Source organism: Hemibagrus wyckioides, linkage group LG18 (assembly GCF_019097595.1).
Source record: "Hemibagrus wyckioides isolate EC202008001 linkage group LG18, SWU_Hwy_1.0, whole genome shotgun sequence".
Lineage (NCBI taxonomy): Eukaryota > Metazoa > Chordata > Actinopteri > Siluriformes > Bagridae > Hemibagrus > Hemibagrus wyckioides.
In genome coordinates this window covers 13,859,760-13,881,438 of record NC_080727.1, presented here as the reverse complement: position 1 = coordinate 13,881,438, position 21,679 = coordinate 13,859,760, and the positions used below count along the sequence as shown (strand labels likewise).

General features: G+C 36.4%; 1 protein-coding gene across 1 annotated transcript; it reads left to right on the top strand.

Annotated features, from left to right (window-relative positions):
- The first annotated feature begins 10 nt into the window (after window positions 1-10).
- nkx6.1 (NK6 homeobox 1) lies at window positions 11-5,745 on the top strand. Its single transcript, XM_058415941.1, has 3 exons — window positions 11-3,445; window positions 4,008-4,180; window positions 4,827-5,745. Exons 1-3 carry the CDS (start codon window positions 2,908-2,910, stop codon window positions 5,070-5,072), a joined length of 957 nt encoding a protein of 318 aa, XP_058271924.1. The 5' UTR covers window positions 11-2,907; the 3' UTR covers window positions 5,073-5,745.
- The last annotated feature ends 15,934 nt before the right edge of the window (window positions 5,746-21,679 follow it).

The following is a 21,679-nucleotide window of genomic DNA, read 5'->3' as shown; positions in this document are numbered from 1 at the left end:
TTAAATAATGAAAATAAGTCCCTTGTGGAAATGCAGGAACATTTTTAAGCATGTGTAGCTAAAAAGGTACAAGGAAGTGTTGAGGACAATTCAGTGGGTAAGTGAATGGCATAGGCAGATTTTAGTTATTAATGATTCACTCCAACACCATTATCTATTATCATGTACAATCAATCTCATAACAAAAACCCGTCACTAAACCCCAGTCACTTTAACACCAATATAGGGTGGGTGTGTGTATGTATATATGCATGTGTATATACACGCATACATACACATACACACACTTCATGTATTCATGAACTTATGAAGTTTAACATGCAGTGAAACTATTCAACCTTGAGTCTCTGGTGTCTGCTTTAAGTGTCTTTTAACACTGTCTTCTCTGTAGCATGATGAGCAGCATTTTGATGTAAATTGAGAGGTAATAAAATATAGGTTTGTTTAGGGAACAACTGGTAATGGCTACTATAAAACAAAACCCAAATTAACTAGTTCCACAATATTTAATGTATCTAACAAAAGTTCAAGATATCTGTTCACTAATGAATACAAAAAATGTGAAGGGTCAGAAAATTGTTGGTTAGAAGATGCGTCAAAAAAATTGGATTTTTATGCTTCTCCTATACAAAGTCTCGTTTACACAATAAATTCAGAATAGCCTTTCAAGCCTTTATTGTGCAGCTCAAGCACAAAACACTGCTTAGTGCAACCAACAAGTCATTTTCTTACGACAGTATTCTAGTCATCCGGGCATATGTTGGCCCATGAATGGTTTTCCCACTAGGTGGCGGTGTAGTGGTGAAAATGAGACGATTTTACGATTATAGTTCAGTTAAGCTGGGTCACCGCTAGGTGTCGTTACAGTTGTAGGAGTTTAATAGCTCGAACCCTTACAAGGACTGAATCCCATATACAGTATTTCCCTATATTAAGACACTAATTTATAGCTTCTACACTATATGTGCAACACAATATGGCGGATGATCACTTAATATAAGGATTCAAAGATATTTATCTCATTTTAATGCTGTTTAGGTTGAATTCAGATATCACAGAATAATTACAATTAAGACGTTTTAAATAGGATTGTATACTGCTATTTCAGTTGGTGTATTTCTTCTAAATAAAATAATTATTGTGTATATCATTTACATTATTTTTGTTGATAAATTGTGCTGTTAATTAGGAGCATTTATGAAATACCTGTCCTGTCCTACTCTGTCTATTTGCACGCTGTTAATATTAATACTCGCTTTCTGTCTACTGAAAGATGGCAGACTACTCGTGGACTTTTATTAATGGCACCGTTAGTCTGTTTTAGTCAAAAATATTTGATTGGGTTACAAATTATGTATAATTTAATATGAGAGAGAGAGAGAGTGTCGAACCAGTTAATTTAAGACTAATGTAAAATAATCAGTATAATAAAAAAACTATATTTATATCCAACCCCGGCTTTTATATTATCTATTTGTTTATTTTAGTTTATAATATTATTTCATTTTATTTTACATATAACTTTTACACTCCAAATAACTGGTGTTATGCAAATAACACTTGTTCCTCACTCCTTATAGAACTTTCCCAATTTATACGGGGATATAACTAGGAGATGTCACATGAAAGCTGCCACTCTTTTCTTTCGATATAAATATTTTATTTTATTTTATTTTCTTCATATGCAGTCAAGCCTACCGATGACCCATGTGTCCATCACTACAGATCAGGACTGAATATGAACCTTTTTGGAGAAGGTTTGGTTAAATCATGTCTCAAACGAAGGAGATGATTCTCAGGATTATAAATCTATTTTTTATTTGAATTTAATTTTATTTATTTTTTTTAGCCTTAATTAATCCAGCATTTCATGCGTTTCAACATTTAAATTTTTTTCCATATTTGATGTAGCCAGGAAATATTGCCAGTTCTTTTCTTTTCTTTTTTTTTTTTTTACCTTAAAATGATTGAACATCTTTGGTCGTGTGTTAAAAAATGACAAAATAATTGGGTCTTTGTGTCAAGTGGAAAATAAAAACACAACCCTGAATATGTCGAAATTAAAAAGCGCAGATGTAGACTATACAACCTGCACTGCCTGCCTAGGTGATGTCCTATTATTTAGAGAAATAGATCTCAAATGAACTAGGTTGATTTTGTCCATTTTTAAAAGTATATAGGTATTTAATAGCGGGTGGCAGCTCTTTTAATGTGCAAATTTAAAGCGGTGACAGAGAGCGCCAATGAAAACAGACTCCTAAATTCAGTCCAGCACTTTTCCCCCCCGTCTGTGACAGTCATTACGTCACGGTGGGCTTTAGCCAATCACAGCGGTGTACGAGTCCTTCTACTTTCTAAGTGACACGCTCAAAGTTTAGACTTTTTCAGCAAAAGGACAGCAGGTCGATGAAAATGTTTTATTATCTTCCAGGTCTTCATATGTGAACTACCAAGAAAGACTGCCATTTTATTTATAGAAGATTTCAAAACAACACTGAATAGCAGCCTATAGCTGTCGAGGCGAACTCTCTCTCTCTCTTTTTTTCTGTCTTCCTCTTTATTCTAAGAGAATGCCAAAGCTTGAACATTTGCAATGTTTTGAACTCAGCGATTGCTTTTTGCCTGGGAGGAGATGGCTATAACACGGCAGTCTGATTAATTCGGAATTTTAAACGAGAAAAAAATCCAGCACTAAGCCTGTTTTTTTTTTTAATGCGATGCTTTTTATGCGCTGTTTTGCGATTTCGTGCACTTTGTTGCAGAATAACCTGGTCTTTTTGTCCTTTGGGCGCTTTTATACACAGTAAATAACCTCACTCTTTCTTTCTTTCTTTTTTTAAAAACCCGTTTTTACAACTCTTCGCGTAATTGCACATTTCAGACGTTTTGAACTGTAGTTGCTCGGTTATGTTAGCTGTGGGGCAAATGGACGGACCTCGTCAGGGCGCCTTTCTCCTCAACACCTCGCCTTTATCTGCTCTGCACAGCATGACCGAAATGAAGACGCCTCTCTACCCGGCTTACCCGTTACCGTCTAGCGGTCCGGCGTCGTCTACCTCCCCTACCTCGACCTCTCCCAACCCGGGCGGGGTCCCGGTGTCTTCCCCGGGGATCAAAACATCAGCGGCTGGACTCTCGGCTCTCGCATCCCAGCAGTGCGGGACTTCGGCCACCCCACACGGGATAAACGACATCCTCAGTCGGCCGTCGGTGGTCTCTTCTGGAGCAGCGACCTCTCCAGCCGGTCTGCTGTCTGGTCTGCCCCGCTTCAGCAGCCTAAGTCCACCTCCTCCTCCGGGGCTTTACTTCAGCCCGAGCGCAGCTGCCGTGGCCGTGGCCCGCTACCCCAAACCTCTGGCCGAACTGCCCGGCCGGACCCCTATATTTTGGCCGGGAGTGGTGCAAAGCCCGCACTGGAGAGATGCCAGATTTGCGTGTTCACCTCGTAAGTGCATTCTTTTTCACTTTTTGTTTCTTCGTACTTTAATACGCACACTATGTAAAGAATTCACTAAAGCACTACAAATGTTTGCATGCACATCAAAATCCAGTGTTAAATCAACACATGAAAAATGAACAGTGTATTTAAAACTGGGGATTTGCGTTGTGCCCTCATCTTCAGTTCAGTTCTCGTTCCTGTGATTCTAGTGACCACTGAGACCACTGTACATTTAGTTTTTATGCAATAATTTTTAACAGTGTCTTGTCGGGGTTAATCACTGTATGCGTTCGTTATTTTAAGCATGGAGTAATCAGTCCTAGATTCACATCAAGACCTCCATTTTCAGATCATTTGTGTCCTGTTGGGTTTAAATACTGTATGCACCAGTGTTAACTGGTAATTATGGACAGTTATCTATGTATAAGTCCAGATTTGAATTAAAGGGTCCCTGGTATGAGTTAATTAAATACTAAATAAAATACTTCATTTATGAACATTAATTTATGAGGGTTTTTGCTACGAAAATATAACCGTAAATAAAATGCAGTTAATTTGTTCTCCTTAGATCAGAACTCAGTGCTGCTGGATAAGGACGGAAAGAGGAAACACACAAGACCCACGTTTTCCGGTCAGCAAATTTTCGCGCTGGAAAAGACTTTTGAACAGACCAAGTATTTAGCAGGACCGGAGAGAGCGCGTCTGGCCTACTCCCTGGGCATGACAGAGAGCCAAGTTAAGGTAAGGCTTACAAACTCACACAGAAAGAGTGTCTGAAATGAACAGCACTCTGTATAAATACCGAAAGGTTGAAAAGTGGTGCTTCGGTTAACTTGCACAGCAAAATCACTATTGTTGAATTAACACTTTACAGTGATGAATCATCTCTTTCTTATATTCTATTGCTAATGCACTGAGGTTTTAACCTAACATTAGTGTAATTCTACAATAATAATAATAATAATAATGATGATGATGATGATTATTATTATTATTATTATTATTATTATTATTATTATTATTCAGGCCCATTGGTCTTGAATAATTTATCTGGCTATATGTCTGGAATAATATTTTTTATTTTTCGCTTAAAATCATTAGAAATTTTTTTTTTGAAAAATTATGTTGTCTTTTTTAAATGATATAAATGATTAGGTTAGGTTAATCCAGCAGGCAACATTTGCGTACATATTTATAAGTATTTCAAAAAAGCCTCATAGGCACAGTTTCAAGTTCGGTCATTTTATTTTAAATGTTAATGTCGCAAAATTGAGTAATAGGCTATATCGACAATCTTAATTGATTTTTAAGAGTTGTGTAATCTATTATACAGCACCGTATTTGGTCGGCTAAATCAAAACATTTTTATTGTTATTGTCTATTTCAGGTGTGGTTTCAGAACCGGAGAACGAAGTGGCGGAAGCGGCATGCGGCTGAGATGGCCTCGGCCAAAAAGAAACAAGACTCGGAGACCGAACGGCTGAAAGGTGCGTCGGAAAACGAAGACGATGACGACGATTACAACAAGCCTTTAGACCCAAACTCGGACGACGAAAAAATCACGCAACTGTTGAAGAAACACAAACCGAACCCCGGGCTCATAATGCACGCAGGGGACACCGACAGCTCGTAAAGAAGCCCACGGAAGGATCCGTGTTGACTCTCCAGTGCAGAATTAACATAAAATAACTGCGTGTTTTCATTCAGTTGTGAAATGTCTGTGAGCGTGTTTTCACGAGGAAAAAGGATGCAAAAATTTCATGCACTGCCGGAGGAACTGAGCGCATCACACACTGCAAGCGGACCTTAATGTAAAAACAACAGCGTGAGTTGTATTGAATAGAAATTATATTACTGTGAATATTTATGTGTAAAATATCTTTTTTGTATAGTAAACGCTATAGGCTCTTTTTTCTAATCTCGATTATGTTCTGTTTGCATCCCCACACCGGAATAAGCGCATCTCATTTTCATTTTAACTCTCTCTCTCTCTCTCTCTCTCTCTCTCTCTCTCTCTCTCTCTCTCTCTCCCCACACCGACCTGGCATTTCATTTTAAAACCCATATAGGCCTATCACTGCTTCAGTTGGGCCAAGACACCTGATGGTCAGTTTTGCAGTTTGATTAAGTTTTGAGTGTAAATAATCAACAAGATTTAACAATGAAATTATATTTGTAAAATAACCCCTAGTGTTCGTCTCACAATAATAGGATGTTCCCCTTTTCCTTTTCACACTTAATTTATAAAATTTTACGTTTGTAACGGTGTTGGATGCGGGAAATGCGCTTTGCATATTCGTGTGATATTGCACTTTTATTTAATAAAAAGTGAATATTATTATTATTATTATGAACCTTGATTTATTTGTTAACGGTCAATTATTTTGATTTGCATGTCTGTTAAACTTTATATACTTACACCAAAATCACAATACAGTTTTCAAATAAAACCTTTAATTTATTAGCTCCGTATTTAACATTTTATAAGACACATGGCTATTTACATTATGCACCATAATCAATAATACGAACTCTACAATAATCAATGTGCAATAACTACTGTAACTCTCGCAAACAGCATGAAACGATACAGACATATCAAAACAAAAACAATTTGGACAAATTAGAATGTGTAATTTATTTTATTTTTATTTTTTGGACTTAGGCCACATTTGCTTAAACATACAGGGAAAATGTTGCATTAGACTATAACAGGTGACAGATGAATGAGAGTTGAGAGATGTTTTACAGTTGATGCCAGAATAAGCGGTGTGTCTCATCAGTCCCGCATGATTGCACCTGCGTGTTCTTCGAAAATTGGAAACCAGTCAACCGATTTATTCTCGGCTTCAGAATAATATTTAATTTATGATATGCGAGTGAAAGAGATGCAGAACTTTCGATGAACCAGTGTTAGTCACAAATATTTAGCAGGAAGTTAAATTGCTTTTAGCTTGAATGGGTTGTAAGTTCCACTCTGTCACATGATTAAGTGCTGAACTTTTTTATTTTTATTTATTGATTCATTTTATTTATTTATTTTTTTTTAAATTTCAGTTTTCTTAACTAAGATCCATATATTTTAAGGGCGCCCAGATACCATGAACAGTGTCTTTTTTTGTTTGTTTAGTTAGATTTTCAACTGAGTGTGATGAGGTAATACACAAATCTACATCAAATCTAAAATTTTTAATCTGAAATTTTCCGAGCATGTATATGAGATTTTATTTTTTATTTTCACTTCTTACAACACACTTAAAATTACTTGTGAATTAAAACATAATTTATATTTATTTAAAGAGCAAAACCAGCTACACAAATAAAAACTCACAGAAACTACAGTTTAGCTTGGCAATAGGATATATTATTAATATTTATCCCATTACCTGTTTACAGCTTTTGAATCTTTCTGTTTTCCTAATTCGGTTTAGGACCAAATGATTCTTCCTTTAAACTTGTTATCTCTGTTTCCTTTTTCTATTTTGAAATGAACAGCACACTCAATTTTTTTTAGTTAGTTGCACATATATGGCCATTGAATATCCGGTTTCTGTAGTGTTTGTGCTGTAAAGTTATTGATGATCATCATTTGATGCTGTGTGAATGTAATGATTTTTTTTCAAAGCGTTAAAATTCTGATGAGTGTCCTTATTTGGCTACACGTGTAGGCCAATGACCTGATTTCAATAAGGTATCAAATGACTTTGAGTGAGTAGTTAATGAACTCTTATCTGTGATAATTAATCTTTGATTGCTTCAAACCCTAATATCTATATTAGCATGCTCATTAACATTGGAGTCGGGGCTGTTTCATTTGGAGCACATGCTGTTAGTGTGCTGATGGGGAGATATCATTGCTGCTTAACCTCACATAATCACTACTGCCACTCACTCGCTCTTTTTCTAATATATATATATATATATATAGAGAGAGAGAGAGAGAGAGAGAGAGAGAGTGAGAGATAGATAGATAGATAGATAGATAGATAGATAGATAGATAGATAGATAGATAGATAGATAATACATATTGTGAGAAATTTTGTTTCCTCTTTCATATATTATAATAGTAGGCTGCCTTGAACATAATGAGCACCTCAATTAATATTAGCCCCATGCACTTAGTGGAGTTTTCACTTGGGTCTGGATGCTCTTCTATTTGTCATTCTATATCTGATGCTACTTTTCAATTTCTTTTTAACACCTTTGCTATAATCTCAGCTAACGTTGAATCCACGGGGCTTAAATGGATTGCTGGCACAAATGAAAGCGTTTAGAGTCTTTTAGGATCGTGTGTATGCGCTATACATGAGGGAGGATGAAGTCTTGACTAGAAACTCTGGATGGTTCCACACTTCCACTCCTCTCTCCTAAAATGTACTCCCACGTTAGTTTGAGCATTTTGCATGCTTTCTATGTAGTTCCTAGAAAATAAGCGTAAAAGGCTGTACAGTTGGCTATCGAGAGGTTAGACCATATAGCCTACAAACAGTTTTATTAATTTCGGTTTTCTGAACGGTGGAACTGGTTAATCTTGGAGGAAATATATCGGAAAATCCAAAAGCCACAGCTGCTTGACTGCTGTGTTCTTGCAGTATTTCGGTGTTCTAACGATTTGTCCTATAGCTTATAAATTTGCCCTATTCCACTGCATTTAAATGCCTTCTTAAAACAACACCATTCTGTCATATTTTATTCTACTTACTTAAATTTTAGAAAATGCTTTCAACATAAAGCTCTACAGTAGTTTCATAGTCTATCGTACGCACCCAGTATTAAAATATACGAAGAAACATGAACTGCAAGGCGTGCAAAAGTTAAGTGCGCATGCGCATAAACCCTTGACAGGACAATTTATCAGAACACAGAGACGGAGATGCCTCAGCGTGAACCAGGTGTGATGAACATGTGAACACGGCTTACACACCTTTGGGACTGGCGCTAGCATCTGCTGGGTGCCTGCGCCGTCATGGTGCTGCAGATGGCCATGCGCTGGCCAGGGTCAGCTTCTCCTTCCCATAACACACTTGTTGGACGTGAGGTTAATTAGTCGAAAAATAGCCTAACTACTCTGCCTTCCGTCCATACAAAGACACACAATAACTCGCGTCCTGCATAGTTTATAGCGTATTTTTGTGCGTCGTGTCCATGCACGTGCGCAAATAGCAGTATTAATTAGGATGAAGGTGTGATAAATGGATAAATGGTTTGAGACAATAAAGCAGCACCTTGCTTACTCTGAAGATGACCATAAATCAGCTGCAGGCCTTTTTCCCACATTTATTTCCCCGGCACTTCTCTGAGATATCGTTTGGCATTTAGTGAAGCGGCTAATGTGTGTGTTTGGGATAAAGAGCCCATTGATGTGCTCTAAGTTGAACGTGTACTACAAGAGATTACGCAAGGCTATGTGTCACAGGAGGCCACAGAGCCAGCAAATGAATCCTGGCTTACTACATATGCCTCCAGCCTTATCTCCTTTACACCCGTTTGCAGTCTTCTGATAAAGAGCGCCTGGGGATCCTCTATTACTAAAAGCTCGCCAGCCATATCAGGGAAGAAATGTTTCACTAGCAGTCCGATTCTTCTCCATTTCTCATTCTCATACTCCGTTTCAGCTGCAGGTGGTTTGGCTCACATCACTGAAGGGGGGCGGCTCTGTCTTAAATTACGCACTATACACTGTGTATATTTGAACGTTTGTAAGGCAGCAGGGTTGCCATGTCTGCGCAAAAAAAAATAGTCCCAAAACTTAAAACCTAAATCTAACCTTATGTAAGTCGATATAAATGCACATCCTTAAGTATTTCTTAATAAAACGGCATAAATTATAGGCTAGTTTATAGGCTACATTTACACGAAAGTTAGACATGAGGACATAGTCAAGAGACACATGCCTGAAGGAATCAAATGAAAAATAATCAAACCAGTTATTTCATACATTAAATTAATCATATATATATATATATATAAAAAATAAATATAAAATATAATATGTTAAATATATATATATATATATAATATGTTAAATATATATATATATGTTATATATATATGATTAATTTAATGTATGAAATAACTGGTTTGATTATTTTTTATATTAATCATAGCTCATCTAAAAAAAACTTGTATGAAAGATGCTCCATATGTAAGATAATTGTTGACATGCTGACAAGTTTTCTTTACAAAGACATTTATTTAAAATTAATGGAAGGAGTCTCCAGTGCTTCCCAAAATGGGAAAGTCTTTAGAACAGGTGAGTTTACACTCTGTGGCTGCAAACTGTATTATTTCAAAAGAGAGAAAAGAGAGAGGCTGGCAAAGGAATGACTGTTTCTAGTTGCTCTATCATAAGTGATAAGAAGAGCAAATGTTTTGAGGATGTTCCATAACTTTAAATGTAGCTAGAAATAGATGAAAATATAATGGGCATAACTTTGGTAAATTGCTATGCTATACAAGGAATAAAGTATTCCAGAAACTGCAGTTATAAGAAAAGAATGAACTTTTCACTGGCGATATCACACCATCCCATTGTTGATTATTGTCCTATAAGCATGCCTTGTCATCTTTTCTTTAGTACGCATTCTATCTTATTTTTTACAAATGTGCAACAATTCATTACAGTCTGTTTAGACTGTTGCATGCAAACTGAACAAAAATTAGGGTTTTTTTTACGTTCATAATTTTGTATTACTCATTTTTGATTTCTTTACCAGTTGTTTGTCTCATTACTATCAGACCTTGTATTTAAATACACAGATTCAGTGTCACATTTAAGGCACAGGCCTAGTGAAGCCTTCATAAGGTGCCAACAAACAAACAGTAGAAACAATAGCTATTGGATTACAGACACTTTATGCTCACCATACAGGCTTACCTGTTAAAGAGAAAATGTAAATGATCAGTTAGCAATCACTGCCATATTTTACCTTTCTTTTGCTAATTGCATAATCTGACTTTATCGCACGGAATAATTGGAATAAATTTCCATCATAAACACATAAACATTCCTTTGAGAAATTTGATTTAAAATTATATCAAGTCCACACTTGGAAGCAGTGAAATGTGACTGCGAATGATCGAAAACACTGAACGTGATCAGCTCAAACAACAAATTGTGCAATAACTGCTGTAAAGACTGTCATTAGTAAAAATGTAAATATGAATATTAGCAACTTCACCATCACTAAATGATTCTCCAATTTTTTTTGCTTTGCTTTTAATCATTTATACACACTTATACATAATATGCACTTTTGTATAAAGAATGTAATGTGTTTGTTCCTGATGTGTTAAACAATAATGAGCATGAGCAAAAGCTGTATGAACTTAATTAAAGACTGTTCACCTAATCTGTTAAGCAAATGAATGAGTTGGTTAATCATTTGTGTACGCAGCAGGTCGTGGGGAGCCAGCGATGTGGGTAGAAATGGAGGTAAGGGTGAGATGCAGGTGATGAGGTTGTCAATCACGAGGGCTGCGGCTGGTGTGTGTGTGTGTGTGATTGGCCTTTGGGGAATTTTGCAGTGACGTCTGAGGCTCTTATCTCTGTACACTGATGCTTGGGGCACCCATGGTGGGATGAACACACTCCGCTGTTTATAATCTCTCCTAATCTCCTCTAATGATGCTCTCTTACCCTGTCAGGGTGAACACGCCTAGTGGCTTACAAACATACCCAGATGCACAATACAATTGTGATAAATAACCCAAGATAAGCATTTTCAAAGTATGTGTATTGGTTCTATGTGGAGTACAGGTAAGAGTTTGAATCAGCTCAGGCTCATGATGTAACATTTATTTCAGCCACGTCTTGGCTTAAAATGACATAACATTTTTCTTCATTTTGGTCAAATGTTTTCTGAAGGTTGGTGCAAACTTGTTTCTAACAATGGTCAGATTGACATTTGTCTGGATTTGAAATATTTAATCCAGTTAGCTTCATGGATTTTGAGTGATAGTATGCTTTTATTTTTTTAAGTTACCAAACTCAACCAGCATCATTAATTCCATTTTAAAAGCACAGTTCTCTGAAAATAAATTTTATATAGATTTTTTCCCCAAATGTTAATGTGGCTAACTAGTACTTTGTGTCACACAGAATCTAAGGTGTAAATATCCAGTGCTTCAGTAAAGTCAGCCGGACAGTATGATCTAGGAAACACTTTCTGTCATCTTTAAACAAAATGAAATAAAACCTTACAGAACACTGAAATGCTAAGATACTTTCAGCAACATGCAGCAGGAGCCTGACTACTGGACAATGTATTGGCCAAGATGATCACGTCTACCACACAATGGTTCGGCCTCTGGCTAAATTCGGAATTGTGGAACATTCCATTGTGACAGACAAACAACTAGTGTGACACCTGAATCACCCACATTTGGGTCACATACTACACATAGCAAGGGCTGTTTAAACAACAGGTAGTTGATGTGACCATAGGCAAATTTAGGATTAAAAAAAAAAAAAAAAAAAAAAATATATATATATATATATATAGATATATATATATATATATGTATATATATATATATATATATATATATATATATTTTTTTTTTAATATATATATATATGTTTTGTCTGATTGACTAAATTGAGATTCAAAGATGTAAAAAAAAATAAACCTTATAAATAAAATTTGGTTAAACAGTGAAATGATAAAAATAGGATCAGTGACTTAAACGAGATCATTTGGAGCCGGAGGTTGCAAAGGATCAGGTTGGAGAAATAATGACAAAATGAGCACCTTCAATAGAAGACTGTGAAAAAAACCTGCTCTCACTGTCCCCAGCCTTTTGTTAGGAGTTTTATTAACAACAGCCATGCTAAAATAACCTGTTAACATGTATCAGAGTGCAGCAATAATAACCTCCTCAATCATATTTTAAAAGTCACGTCAAGGCGGCCCCGTATAATTCATCTCTATGCAAATACATCAGTGTCAGCCCATTAGTTTATTGCCTAAAGGGGGGGTTTTATTAAAACACATTCTTGTCTCCTCTGTTTTTTTATTCAGGACCATTAAAGCACGAGTTCTATCGGCTAAGAATTATAGCAACTATTAGAGTAACATATGGACAGCATGCACTCTGAAAATAAAAACCAACAGATAAAGTGGCAGGGTCATGGCGGGGTGCAAACACTTAGGAAAATGGCAGTGGAGTAATAGATTTGTCTGTGGCTTGCCATAGAGGCCTGGCCTGCCACCCAAATCAAAGCCTTATTATACATTCATTTAGGCCTGTAGTGCATGGCAGGATGCAGAGCCCCTTACTCACCACCAGAAAACTTATGACTGGCACTGCAAGGAATGGAGCAATGAATTAAAGAGACAATAAAAAGGTGATAAAGTGCACTCTGAATATATTGTGTCTTTTAATGAAATTGAAGCGGCGCACTGGGTTTGTCGACTCCGATCATTCAGCGATAGTGATGTCAGTGTGTGAGTGCATGTGTGTGTGTGTGTGTGTGTATGTGTGTGTGTTAGAGGATGTAAAACCTATTATGGACTTATGGCTTTTAGAGGACACAAAGTTTCAGCTTTATTCTGAGTTCCAAGTGAGGAAAAGCACAAATTCAAGCAAGTTCTTAGGAAAAAATAACCCTTCAAGATTATAGGATTCTACAAAGAACCTCAAGGACAATTGAACAACTCTTTATTGAACCTGTTTCCTAAGTGCTTATTTTACAGTGGCATTATGTATTGTATTTTCAGTATAATATTAGATATAGCCTACGTAAAGAAAATCTTCCTGCTTAAAAAAAATCAATTGTTTTACTCTATATGTTTATACTACAGTATTTAGAGCAATCAAGGGTTCTTTGGTAGTCCCTACAACAGAATGTTTCCCCCCTTTTCATACTCTCAATAATCCATTCTTTTCTAGGCATCTTTTGTTCCCTTAGTTTATTTTTGGGCCTTATTTTTCAGGATCGAAATTGATTATCAAGAAAAATCTCACAATTTAAAAGTCCTAAAAAAACCACATTTTAGCAAGAATTTATTTTTCCATAAACACAGTACCAAGTTGAAGGAAAAATTCACCCTGAGGCAATGTGAAGATTGCTTACACTAATATATATATTTTTTACCACAGAGGTCCCCAAATCCCCACAACCTAAAATGTACATACTACTGCTTTAATGCTGAAACCCTGTCATCCACTTCATAAACTTATGACAATGCTAATTTCCTCTAGTAAAAATCATGTATATTTAAATATATATGTATATACAATATATTAAGGCCAAGTTAACAGCAGTGCAACTTACTATGAGCTTCCTGTAACTGCTGGAGCATCATCTACCATAAAATTACAATGGGCATATTAAGATTCAGTAATTTAGCAACATCAGCAAGGTCACAAAAAAGCATCTTATTGCTGGAAAATATACTTTACTTGAATATAAGTAAGCATGCATTTTTGTCTTATTATAGCAGAGCGTTATATCATTGGTAAGAAGCTGGTGAATAATTTTGAACAGCATGGCTGAGACATTAGCTCTGGCTGTAATATTTATATTAATGAAACGGTTTCATTTTTCTAGTAACAACAACACAGGGACTCGCATGATGAAACCTCAACATAAACAAACAGATGTTTGAACATGTTTAATTATTTAACATTTTTTGTAAGGAGACATTTGTTCCAGACTTTGGTGTAAGTATTTTGTAACAGTCAAAACTTTAAACTCAATTTATTCTGATAAGTCTTCAGGACAGAGGAATTTACACTTTGTGGTTTCATGACAAGCTGTGCTTTTTTGTCTTATTACATTGGGAGAGAAGAAAAGGTCTGATGAGGGAGTAAAAGTTCACATGCAATGATTATTTTTGCTTTATTTTTATTCTTTACATATCTGATACAAGCAAAAAGAATGAACGTATGTTGAATGTTCTGAATAATTATTTTTCTAATTAATCCATCTTGCTTTATTATTCTGTTCCAGCATTGTGTATTTTTCTGATTTTTCGAGACTGAAGGGCTCAGACTGAACAGGTGAGCAGTGTTTTATGATCTCAGAACAGCAGGTATATTAAAGTCCTTGTAGAATTCTCCATGTCATGCTAATTCTCTCTCTGTCATGTTTGGCTCAGTGTTTAACTCTGTCTTCAGCTCAGTGTTTGGCTCTGTGTTGTGTGTTTTTGGGGCTCTGCATACCCTCCTGCTCCGATTCTCCTTCGTTTAGTGCATTATCAGGGCCAGTGGATCCTGTCAGACCCACACGAGCGGTGGATTTTTCTTTTTTATAGCATCATTAATTTCCTGCGGATCATTAGCTCTCATACAAACCCATGTTTTGACAAATGTAAGCAGTGAATTATGTACATAATGTACCGCACCCACCCGCGAATGCATCACATGATAAACAGGGGGCACCCTGGAATATTACCCAAATGTGCTTTAGGATTGGTTTGGTGGGCAGGAGGCGTCTGTCCCCAGCTCGTCACTCCATTATAGAGCGACAGCTCACTCAATAGTGAGAGAGAGAGACACACATATGTGGCCACTGACAGGGTTTTACTGGATCACTAATGCATTCTGGGTAACAGCCTTAAAAAATGAGCCTAATGAAAAACTATAAACTATCAAACATTGGAATATTATCATGACACTTCAGCAGAAATATCATTTTCCACACATATCTTTGATCGATGGCATATCACTTGGAGATTTTTCTTAGAGATTCAATTTTTTTTCCTGAGAGTGTAAAGTTCAGTCCTATTTCACTCATTTTCTTTAAAAAAATCTGATGAGACGTATACTTAAACAATTAAAATCAAAGTAAGTAAAATGTTTTTAGAGCATTGCCTAAAAAGAACCGTTTTTCTGTTTGTTTGTAAAGAATCTTTCAAGTGATGGATCTTTAACCGTTTTTGTTTCCATTCATTTGAAGGATCTCTGTCGTGGGAAGATAATTATTCAATTTATTATGGTAAACAAAAATGGTGAAATGTTTTCTTTTTAAACCACTTCCAAAAATGGTTCTTTTATGGCAATGTTATTTTGTAAAGAGTGCACCCCATATACTGATCGGCCAAAACATTAAAACCACTGACATGTGACGTGAATAATGTTGATTATCTCAATACAGTGGCAACGGTCAAGGTTGATATGGCTGGGATATATTAGGCAAGTGAACAGTCAAAGCTCTCAAAGGCTAGTCCATCTGATCCGATCACTACTTGTACCAAAGCACTACTGTAGCACAAATTGCTGAGTATGTTATATGATAATGATAGAAAGGTGTCAGTACACCTATGCATCACAGTGCATCACAGCTTGCTTAACTGCAGAGCGGTCAGAGTGCCCATGCTGACCCCAGACCAACCCCCGAAAGTGGGGATGACATTTAGGATAATGTTCCCTACCACACTGCAAAAATTCAGGAATAGTTTGAGGAACATGACAAAGAGTTGAAGGTGTTGACGGCCTCCAAATTCCCCAGATTGCAATCTGATCAAGCATCTGTGGGATGTGTTGAACAAATAAGTCTAAAGGGCCCAACCTGGAACACTACAGCACTAGATCTGCTGCTAGAGTTTTGGTGCCAGATTTCACAGCACACCTTCAGTGGTCTTATGGCAGGTGGTTTTAATGTTATGGCTGATCAATCTGTAGGTTAAGTGTAAACATAATTATTATTAGCTTGTTATAAAATGATCAATTCTGATGGGTCAGGAAAAAAGAGCTGTAGCAACAGCTCTTTTGTAGCAACTTTGAAATATACACAAATAAATCATTAAAATTTGATGCAATTCTCTGTACTATTTGTAAAGGTCTGTGAAAGTATTGGCTTGTTTGTTTTTCCACATCAGAAACTATCATCCACCTAGTGTCTCTTTTTCTACAGCCGTCTATTGAATTTGGATGATTCATGTGTATTTTTTCTGTGTTTTATTGCTTGGGTGAGAGTTTAAGTGAGAGGCCAGAGCATGAACTCTGGAAAAGCCTCTTTCTAGCCAGCGCTAATATCTGAAATGCTTCTTATGACCTACTTATGAAGTCAATCTTTGAAAATCTATTGATCTGAATGCCAAATCAAAGGACACGGCCCCATGCAGACTGAGGCGGAATGACGGAGGAGGCAGGGCGTAAGTGCATTGCTCTGACCTCTTGGCTCTCTCGTCTCTGTCTCATCATGTGTCCCAGCATCCCAGACATGTCCTTCTGTCAAAAGTCAAAGGTCAAATGTTGCACCTGAGGTCGTTCCCCATCAACATCACTGGCCCTTTAATTTAATTCTCGAATTAGCAGAGCGTGCACGTAAAAGGATGAAATTCTTTTAAAAGAGGAAACATTTTAATCAGGATGAGCGCTAATTAAATCGGCCACTGGCATTGTTGTTTTGCTGCGTATATTTATCAATGCTTAAGACACAAAATGTACAGCCATGATATAGCGAGGAGTAATTCAACAAACAATAAAGATGAGACCTCAAGTTCACCACGTTAATACCCTTGTATTCAATACTCATTTTTCATAAAGGTTTATATTGCAGTGAAAATGTTAAATGACAGCTAGATGGTGTTGCCTTGCTGTATTTTAGCCCAGCAGACTGCTCAGACTTTATATTGGAAGGTACCTATTTACTAAATGTACTGGAAGCAACATGTCTTTAATTGGACCTTGCCCACAGTCTTTTAGTAAATTGCAAGATTTACAAAATTACCTTGATTTGCTTCCGACTCACAAGTCATATGCTGAATTCCATAAAAGGCAATAAACACAAACAAAGAAAAGGATTGAAAATTACTAAACTAAATGGCGAAAAAGCACCTCATAAGCATGGCATGCTCTAAATCTTCCAGTAATGTAGCTCAGCCATTGTAGCAAGTCAGTGACAAATATAAACACGTTCACCTTTCATTTGAGTGCCATTACTTTTGTACCCATTGATTTGCTAGTCTAATTTGTTTTAATGTATGGATTTGTGTTGGATTTGCTGTCTTTCAATTCAGTAAAATGAAGAGTTTTTACAAAAGGTTCATTAAATGTGTGATCTGTATTTAAAACCAGAGTAACTCATCAGTCAGTCTAAGTTCAGGTTAGTGAGCAATCCTTATATATAAATTTAAACACACTCAGGAAGAAAATCTAGTAGTAATACCCTGTTGCTTATTTAAATGCTTCTGTGAATTATTTACTCAAATACACTTTCATAAATGAGGCCCAATGTAGTGGAAATCATCCTCGACTCAATCTTCCCTCCTTTTGGAAAGTAGAAGAACTACATGTAGCACTGTTATAGGGAACAGAATTGGTGATTAAAGTAATTGATCTTGTACACTGCATTTCCTGTGTTTGCTCATTATAATTTCATAAACAACCACAGTGCTTACTAACTTGCTTTACACACTACACTATGTAACAAATTTTTACTTTTTTCTTGTTCCTGGGAAATAAGTTTTATTTCCCCATTCTTTGTAATCCAAATAAAGAGAAAAAACCCATCTTAGCCATGAAAGTTTGGGTTAGTTAGTTTAAGTAAGTAGTTTCGTTCTCTTAAAAGCCCAAACCCAAACTTCAAGGGGCTTAATGGATATTTTTTTAATCATTTTTCATCAAGAGTTATTGGAAAATGTCATTCACTACCTAGGAACAAAAATTGTGTTACATATTGTTATTATTTGATCTGCATAATACAGTATAGAGTAACTGAATTCACTATGAACTGAACATGTAACTATGGAAATTATTTGCATTCATTAGTCTGAAAATCAAACCAAGCAATGCCATACATCATGGTATTTTGGGTGGTTTATTAGTGTGCTAGAGTATAAGAACGTACTCAATTTTCTCCATTTGGTTTTCAGACTCTACTACAAGATACCAGACCCTGAACTAATCTTCATTATAAACCTGCATAACACCATCGCCCCATCACTACCAATTAATTCCTTGGGGTTAATGTGTGTGAGGTGTTACTTTCCATTTTGTTGGAGGTTTTTCCATCTCACTTTGATTTTTATTTCATTTTTGTTTGATTTTATAAGTGTCCATTTAACACAGCATGGATGCCCTGAGCTGTTAAACTTTAAAGAGCTGCAGTAAAACACCTCAGTTGCTGGCCTGCCAATAAAAAATGAAAAGCCATTTAGCACAATGGACGTACAGCACTGGTCTGTGGTCAGTCAATAAACCATACAGGAAACTGGTCGAAACCGATGTTGCTTGTTTGTAGTAAAGAATGCAAGGTCAAAGGCAAAGTTGTGTGTACACATGCAGTATGGATTCGTTCTTTCTTTCTTTCTTTCTTTCTTTCTTTCTTTCTTTCTTTCTTTCTTTCTTTCTTTCTTTCTTTCTTTCTTTCTTTCTTTCTATGATATTTACCCTTTGTTGCCATTTTTATGCATGATATATATATATATATATATCCTACAATGCACTATACATAGCTAAATGATTCTGACTTTAAATGCAAGATATGATCATTTCTCATCAGTTTATTCCTTTAGCATGCTTAAAGTAGGCTTAGTCTCAGAATTTATTGATCTTATATTGCAACCTAATGGACAGGTGGCCAAAATCCAACACAAAGTGCAGCCGAAGTCACTCTGTTAATGAACGGACAGAATAGTGAAATCGTTTTCTATTGAAAGCCCTGTGTGTCTGTGGAGGGGCCTCCTATCAGGGTGAAAGAGTCTCGGGGTGTGTGACGAGCATCCATATGAGGCATCGAGCTCATTGTTTACACTGGATTCGATTCCCTCAGAAATGAGGGTGATTATGGTGCTCTGAGACACCGACCAGGGTCAAGAGCCGAGCCTCCAGAGAGCCGTCGTCTTAGTGTCTTAGGATTGGGGAGATACACAGACCTATTATAACTGGAGGTCTATTCCTGTCACACACTGCTATACATTCATAGAAGATCAGTATTGACCTGGAGTTATTCTCTGAATGCTGGCTTTCCGTCAGCATGGAATAAGAAACATGTTTGTGTAACTGCTCTGAATATAAACATTATAGACAAGTCATAGTTTTAGAGTCGTCTTTGAATTAAAAATACACTATCAAATGACACTTGATGATTTTGTATTCTGTACACCATATTTTTGCATTACTATCCTAAGCATAGCATAATCCTGATACCCTATTGCACAACAGGCCCATTAGGAAGCAATGTGACTCAGTCACTGGATAAATTTCTTCGTATGACATTTTAAGGAGTAGTAGATTCCTAAACCGTTTCTCACTGACCTCTTAGTAACTTCCTGACCAAAATTCCCCAATGGAAACAGTTCAGGCTTGAGAGGAGCGAGACAGAGGTGCCTCAGCAGCTCTTCAACAGTTTGGGGTGACATAACTAAACAGGCATTAACACCCAATTGCGAGATGGCTGAGCAAACGTCTGGGCCTTGGTGAGCATGGGAAAACAGCATTATAGCCTGGGAGCAAATTGACAGCAGGGAAAACACACAATCCCGGCCTTGTTGTGTTCACTCTATCTACATGGACCTGACAACTTTCTATCATGTATACCAACTTTCCCAGGCAGGATTAGGTACATAAAAGAGCATTCTCTGCTAAGGCTGGCCATAAATCATGCTCTCCTGCCTTAAACCTGGCTCTTTCCTCACTCTCTCTCTCACCTTTGACACTCCACAAGTTGTGTCTGTTCACAAGCAGGAAGAGAGAGTAAACAGTAACCCTTTCAGAGCTGAATGAGATTTTACATATCACCTTTATAAAGAACCTAGCTAATTTGTGTTGTGATTAATTCTTTCTGACATATTGCTGCACTTTTAATGCTTATTTTCTATACTTTGTATTTTCCTTTCCAGGGTCATGTATTATACAATAGCGCTGTTGAATTCTGGGTTGTGATTGGTCACATGCACTGACATTAGTGCCACTGCAAAGCCCAGGTTTATATTAAAGCGCTTCTTCTAATATATTATTGATTCTATAATATGTTATTTATTCTATAGAAACAGTCTATATATATTATATATATATAACTTATATGGTATAACACCTGTAAGGATATAACATCTATTGAGGTACCAAATAGGCAGAAAGTATAGAGAGTATTGTGTATGTGTGTGTGTGTGTGTGTGTGTGTGAGAAGAAAGGCTCCAAGGGGGTTCTTTGTTATTCTGTGAAGTAAATATTCACAATTTGTAGTCATTTGTCTCAGCAGTAGTAGCTGTTCAAAGAGCACAGTTCACTCTACAGAATCAAAATTTCCCCATACATAATATCTATCTATCTATCTATCTATCTATCTATCTATCTATCTATCTATCTATCTATCTATCTATCTATCTATCTATCTATCTATCTATCTATTTTTACACAATTACCATCCACTTTATTAGGAACACCTGCACAACTGCACATTCATGAAGTTATATAAATTTGGAAAGCACACTTATTCTTTATTCTGTTGTTTGATGTGAACATTAACTGAAACTCTTGACTTGTACCTGCTGGATTTTTTTGCATTGCACTGTTGCCACATGATTGGCTGATTACATAAATGCATAAATGTTTTTTTTCCAGTTGTACTAATAAAGTGGTCGGTTTATTGATATGTGTATTTGAACATATAAGTGTGTGTCTAAGATGAAGCTTTAAGAGTAAAAAACCCACGCAAGTCTGCATCAGTCACATCAGTCAGATGGATGTAAAGGGTTGTGTCACTCGAGGCTTCAGGGAACACATAGGTGTCTTCTGTTCTGTCAGAAACAGAAAAAAATCAACTTTTATTTGCTGGAATCTTTTTATTGCAGCCGTCTTTATGGCTTTCAGCTTAATTCCCCGGCCCGATAGAAGTCACAGAAAATGAAGAGGGTGATGCAGTACAGGACAAAGACTGAATTTGAGGAATGGTAATTCGATTACCATGCCGAGTAAAGCCCAGATGGGAAATATATAATATAATGATGAAGAAATTATAATGAAAATGGGTTAGAGGGAGGCGGGCCAGCCCATCTTAAAGCAAACCATTATAGAATTAGGAGCTTGTGGATCAATCTGTCTTTTCTTGCACAGACCCTGTGGTAAAATAAACATGCTTGTGAATGCACTGAGTAACATATCATCTGAAAAAACTGTGTTTTTGTAGATGTAAATATACAGCTAATTAGTTATCCATTTGATTAGATAACCAAATTTGTAGCTTTTAAGAAATTTAATGTGCACTGACTCATAAACAACAATGTGCAATATCACAGAAAAGAGCAACGTATTAAAATGTATTGCCATCTAAAAGAAAGTAAATAAAG